General features: G+C 35.9%; 1 protein-coding gene across 1 annotated transcript; it reads left to right on the top strand.

Annotated features, from left to right (window-relative positions):
* The first annotated feature begins 317 nt into the window (after positions 1-317).
* Positions 318-4512, top strand: LOC132060720 (uncharacterized). The gene is made up of 3 exons (XM_059453675.1): positions 318-788; positions 2236-2987; positions 4014-4512. The coding sequence occupies exons 1-3, from the start codon at positions 480-482 to the stop codon at positions 4510-4512; spliced, it is 1560 nt and encodes a 519-aa protein (XP_059309658.1). The 5' UTR covers positions 318-479.
* Positions 4513-6402: the final 1890 nt, after the last annotated feature.

The raw sequence follows: 6402 nt of genomic DNA, 5'->3' as shown, positions 1-6402 counted from the left end.
GGTTATAGTTTTTGCAAAGAATATTTAGTTGTTTGAATGTATTGAAAGTGTAAAAGTAAAAATAAGTTTTAGTTGTATTTGAAATTTTCATGATCAAAGGTTAATTTTCAAATAAACTGAAATAATTTTCTGGAAAAACATAAAAAATTCTCATGGCCAAATGGATCTTAAAATGTAAGTTAGAACCAACTATTTTCCAAGAAAGTATTTTTTTTGAAAAACAATTTCCTTCGTACCAAACACATCCTAAATCCAATGGACCAAAAACTTCCTGTCTTAACCCCACAACACCCAGTCCATGTCATCAACAGCATCCTCGTCTGACACCGTGTCAAAAATCCATCTGGGTCCCACATATCCAATTTTCTTAAATATTCCGACTTGACTGTTGCAACTTGTCAAGACCCCATCACCTACTCTAGTCAACACCCTCTCCTCCCCACCTCCCTTCGCCACCGGTTTCCAAACTTGCCGGACCGATGAATAAATTCAAGAACATGAAATCTGAATCGTTGACTTTATTACTTGTCAACCTTGCCGGAATAATGGAACGTGCAGACGAGTCTTTATTGCCAGGAGTGATATACAAAGAAGTTGGGAAAGCATTGCATACTGATCCAACTGGACTTGGTTCTTTAACTCTTTTTAGAGCAATTGTTCAATGTCTTTGTTACCCTCTTGCTGCTTATCTATCTGGTCGTCAAAATAGGGCTCATGTTATTGCTCTTGGTGCCTTCCTTTGGTCTGCTGCTACCTTTCTTGTTGCCATTTCCTCCACTTTTACTCAGGTTAATTCCCTATCTTCATCCATTCTACATTTGTACAGTTAGGGGTCGTTTGGTAGGGTGTATAATTATAATATTAAAGTATGTTGGGATTATTTTTGTCAGACGGTTTACTTTCTGTGTATTAAAATAGGAACAGTAGTGGTATTAGTTACACATAGATTTGCTATGTATTAGAATGGTACATAATAGAGTGTTGTATTAGTTACACATCGTTTGAAAAACACTACTGAACAAGGGATTAATAATACCAAAGCTAATACATAGGGGCGGATTTATAGCCCAATATATGGGGCACGTGAACTCATGGTCTTTCCCCCAAACTAGATATTTTATGTACATATTTCGTAAAATTGATCTAATATTATATGTTGGGGCCCATGCTCCAAAGAGGCTAAACGGTGCAATTGGTTGAATGCAGAGTTATTTACCTAGCTTTTGTAGAGTTATTTAGTGGTGCACCCATGATATAAAAATCCTAGATCTACCTCTGCTAATACATATATTATGTTTTCTAATACATCCTACCAAACGACCCCTTACCGTCTGTTGAATATGCTTAGAACGAACTTAGTATTAATGGGCACGTACAAAGTTTGGATCTTGTCTTGTTTCTGTAAGGTGTGCCCTGTTTGTTAGGAGCCAGGGGACGAATGAATTGCAACTCAAGGTTGTAAATTGGAAATAAGCAATTATGAATCTGGGCTTGTGAAATTTTGACATTCTTAGTTAGGGCATAAGTTGAACAGCTTTCAAGTCCAATTTCAATATGTTAGATATTGTGAAAAGAACAACTTTCTCCGTTTCAGTTTATGTGACCCCATTTACATTTTAGTCTATTTTAGAAAGAATGGCTCCTTCCCGGATGTGGGAACAATCTAACATAAACTTCTCTTCTTCTTCTTCTTCTTGTTTTTTTTTTTTCTCCACTTTTTCCCCCACACCACCCCATCAGGAGGATCAATAGTGTTTCTAGTTACCCTCCGGCGTGACTAGAACCTTCAACCTACTGATTGATGATGGAGGTTCTCAACCACTTAGCTACCCTATACCCTTAATGACAAGCTTTTGTCGCACCAACGTTAAGCATTTAGGCATGTGTAAGACTTCAAATTTTAGAAGTCTTATAATATTATGACATGTTTAATATCACAAATTTTAAAAGTCAATCTTTCTTTCTTAAACTCTGTGTCCACTCAAACAAGGTCACATAAAATGAAAATGGCGCGAGCATTGATCTTTTTATTCTAGATAACAAAAGAGATTTCTTGGTTCTTTCAGTCTTCAAGATTCTTACAATTTGACAGTACTTTTAAGGCATTTCAGATGATTATATTCTACAGTTTAGTTTTTTCAATTCTTGATTGGCATTTTGTAAGAGAAGCATCATATATCTTGCTTGAAATAAGGTCTAGGATTACTGTTTAGCAAAACTAATATTCTTCAATAGGTTGCCATTTCCAGAGGTTTGAATGGAATAGGACTTGCCATAGTCGCACCAGCTATACAATCTCTAGTTGCTGATTCAACAGATGAAAGCAACCGCGGTATCGCTTTTGGGTGGCTACAATTAACAGGGAACTTTGGCTCTATCCTTGGCGGGATTTTATCGGTGCTGCTAGCTGAAACATCATTCATGGGAATCGCTGGCTGGAGAATCTCCTTCCATCTTGTAGGTTTTGTTAGTGTTGTAATTGGTATATTGGTGCGCATTTTCGCCAAAGATCCTCACTATGTTGACAGTGATGGCAATGCAAAAGAGCAACCTCCCCAAAATCCATTTAGAGAAGAAGTGAGGGAGCTGCTAAAAGAAGCAAAAGCAGTTGTAAAAGTACCTTCTTTTCAAATACTTGTTGCTCAGGGAGTGTCGGGGTCGTTTCCATGGTCATCATTGTCATTTACCCCTATGTGGTTGGAGCTTATCGGATTCTCCCACAAGACAACAGCATTACTGTTGACTTTGTTTAATGTTGCTCTCTCAATTGGTGGATTGTTTGGGGGAAAAATGGGAGATGTCCTTGCCAAACACTTACCGGATTCTGGTAGAATAATTCTATCTCAGATAAGCTCTGGTTCGGCGATCCCTTTAGCTGCAATTCTGCTCTTGGGATTGCCTGATGATCCTTCCACAGCTGCAACCCATGGTTTAGTCTTGTTCATCATGGGATTAATCATTTCTTGGAATGCTCCAGCAACAAATAAGTATGTTTCCTTTCGACCGCTCTATCATTCATCTTTATCTGGATTTTCTTGCATATATCCTTGTCTTTACATGTTGAAGGTTGAAAGTTTATAGCAGTACTGCACAACAATTAACCTCAATCCAGTAGTGCTAATACTAATTTGAACAAATGAATTGATCTGGTTATACATTGAAGAGAAGCAGCCTGCAATGTAATTTGAAAAATTAAGGTAGCGTTTATAAATCTTGTAGGTGGACTAACCAGAACTGGTTTTGAAAACTTCAATCTTATATTCTCCCTGAATTATGCAATGCATCATCAGCATCCTAGACAAACAAAGACAAAGTAAAACCAGTTAAATTGTTTAATTTAACCAAACAACTGAAGAGCTGAAACCGTAAAATAGAAGGAAATGGAATCAAGAGTTAGGAAACAATAATCTACTTCATGCTTAAGTTCCAAGAAAGTTTTCATCTAAATAGCACTTCGAAGTTTTCATGTCCAAATGGACCAGTTAACACAAAAGTGACGCGATTTTTCTGTTTCCTTAGTATTCCTGCTTGTTTGCTAATTTTATTTGCTTATTTCAGTCATCTCAAATTTTGTTGCGTATGTCATAATTTTAACTCAGACATTCCAGTTGATCTCAGAACACTTGAGACGCCGTTGTAGCATCTTTGATTTTTTGTTATATATGCTTTTCTACATGGCTGCATTTGTCTATGCTTCTTCTCTTGTACAAACTAGTCGCCTACTTCTCTCTACTTCTTCCTATAGCACGATGGTTCTGTCTTTGGCTCCTGTTTAGATTAACAGAAAAAATTTAGGTAAATTTACAGATTCTTTAGATATCTCTATGTCTAAAGGAACCAAATAATATATGTATTCGGGTTGTGCTTTCTACTTCCTAGTGTGAGGCTGGTTTTTCTTGATCTATCTCCAGTTATACAGTTGCATGCTATATCAATACGAGTGATATGCAGAGAAGTTCAAAAATTTAATCCAGATTGATTCACTAAAGTATTCACACATGACATGTTTGCAGCCCAATTTTTGCGGAGATAGTTCCTGAGAGAGCTCGAACAAGCATCTATGCCCTGGATCGATCGTTTGAGTCTATACTGGCATCATTTGCTCCTCCAGTGGTTGGACTTTTGGCTCAACACGTATATGGTTTTAAACCAATTCCCAAGGACTCAACGGGCTCAGAGGAAATTGAAACGGATAGAGCAAATGCAGCCCCGCTTGCCAAGGCACTCTACACTGCTATAGGCATTCCAATAGCAATTTGTTGCTTCATCTATTCCTTCCTTTATTGTACATATCCACGTGACAGGGACCGTGCTAAAATGGACGCATTAATAGACAGAGAGTTGCAACGGATTGATGAAACATGCAATCATCCTTTTGAAGGAGAAAATACCAAACTTCATTTTTCAGAATCTGATATATCGCAAGGAAAAAAACTCAGCGTGATCGATATAGATTATGAAGTTGAAGAGAGCCTTGACAACGATGAGAATGACGAGCAACGGCTTCTCTGAAATAGTCTGAACTTTGCAAATTGTAGAGCAAATGGCAGTGTCAAGTATGTGCTTCTCATATACATCATAGAGACAGGCTAAGAAAGTGAAAATTACTTCATCATAGTGTGAACTTTGGCAATTTGTCCAACCAAATGTTCTTCAAGAATCAAACTTCATCAACACGATTCAACAGCTTATGTTGAATCAAATCAATATATTCGAATCAAATCAATATATTACAATTGCATTCTTCCTAGGCAATGAGGTTGGGTTAATCTTGCAGTGTTATTTAACTTACAAAAATTAATGGAGAAAATGAGTTTACCTAACATTACGAATCTGATTAAAAAAAAATATAAAATTGGTAATCAGGCACAAACTTTTTGATGTATTTGGTGGTTGGAGGGATGAAAATCAAAGGCAGACCTCTTCTTCCCCATATTCATCACTACCATCAAATTGATAAATGTCAATCTTCTGCTGACTTTTGTCAAAGACATCCCCCAGAAACATCTTCTGCTAGCATGCTAGTTTCTAGAGTGTGTCCCATTAAATAAATAATTCTTATAATATCATTTATATTTAAATTTTATCTAATACATTATGGATATAAACTTTATATTAAATTATATTATATAAATGTAATTCTTATTATTTTTTAAACATTTATAAAGGATACATATTTAGATGGTGACAAAAAAAAAATATTTAATCACATAAGTTCATTTTAGAGATTATATATTAATAACCGAAAAGGTTAAAAAATGACTTAAATTTGTCATACTTCCAGCTCTTGGATTCCGATTATATTAGTAGTATATATTAAATGATTTTTTGACTTTATTTTCAATTTTTTAGATTATCCTCTCGTTTACATGTTACATAACTTTGATCTTACCTTAAAAACTTGTACTCATGTATTGTATCAAATTGTAACACTTTTCATCCTTTGCATCCATAATATACGAATTGTGCTTCGAACAGCTTCTTTACCTTTTCCCGTTATTTTGCCTAAGAGGTGTTATATTCTCGGCACTCTTTGATAAAGGAAACATTATTAATGATTTGCAGACCTTGTTAAATGCTTTCCGTTGTTCAGCAAGAAGCAACTGCTATATACTTCTTTATTATCGTACAAGTTTGACGAAATTAAGTTTAATTGAGGAAATCGTTTTGTCCCCAATCAATCAAGAATACCTCACTTGTGAACCGAGAAGAAAAATAGTTCAACAGAAAGAGGAGCGTACCATTAGAAAAGCACGAAGGTCAACCTCTTTAAAATATACAATATGAATCATACCAATGTAATTGAACTCTTATGTTGATCCAAGTGAATGAAATGATATTCCCCACGCCAGACATCCAGTAAATAACATACTATCAATAAATAATGTAACTCGCGCTATGGTGGCTTATAAACCAATATAAACTAAGGGGATGACCCGAAACTGAGTCACTACCCAAAAGTAGAGAACCAACACACCTCAGAAAACATTGAAACACAGTGTCTAAGTCAGACAACTCTCTATCAAGCAAAAACCATGGATATACTGCTCCTGACTCATTTCCATTTCCTTTTTAGCTGACATTTAATTTCAGCTTTTCGCGATGCCCGCTGAAATTCTGGAAGTATCTTGACACCTTTTTCTTTGTTTACCTAATATAGGTCAGGCTCGATTAACATTCTCACCAGCATAGGAGATTTGACCAATAGAAGCTTGCTAAGCTGCATTACTAACTTTGTACCGGTTATTTCTTCGACCTTAATGGTCCTAACGTGATTCAACGTCAAATTTGAGAAGCTTGCAGAAACTTCATCAACTTTCTCATCTGATTCATCCATAGATACCTAAGAAAGATTATAGAGTATGAAAATGTGGAATTCGTCATTTCATATGAATAGCACAT

The sequence above is a fragment of the Lycium ferocissimum genome, chromosome 6 (genome assembly GCF_029784015.1).
Source record: "Lycium ferocissimum isolate CSIRO_LF1 chromosome 6, AGI_CSIRO_Lferr_CH_V1, whole genome shotgun sequence".
NCBI lineage: Eukaryota > Viridiplantae > Streptophyta > Magnoliopsida > Solanales > Solanaceae > Lycium > Lycium ferocissimum.
The sequence above is the reverse complement of the archived record's forward strand: the minus strand, read 5'-3'. Positions and strand labels throughout refer to the sequence as shown.

Bases quoted from the DNA above. Each gene is read 5' to 3' on its own strand.
- LOC132060720 (XM_059453675.1), top strand. From the start codon at position 480: ATGAATAAATTCAAGAACATGAAATCTGAATCGTTGACTTTATTACTT. The intron at 789-2,235 runs GTTAATTCCCTA...ATTCTTCAATAG, and splicing joins TTTCCTCCACTTTTACTCAG to GTTGCCATTTCCAGAGGTTT. The intron at 2,988-4,013 runs GTATGTTTCCTT...ACATGTTTGCAG, and splicing joins AATGCTCCAGCAACAAATAA to CCCAATTTTTGCGGAGATAG.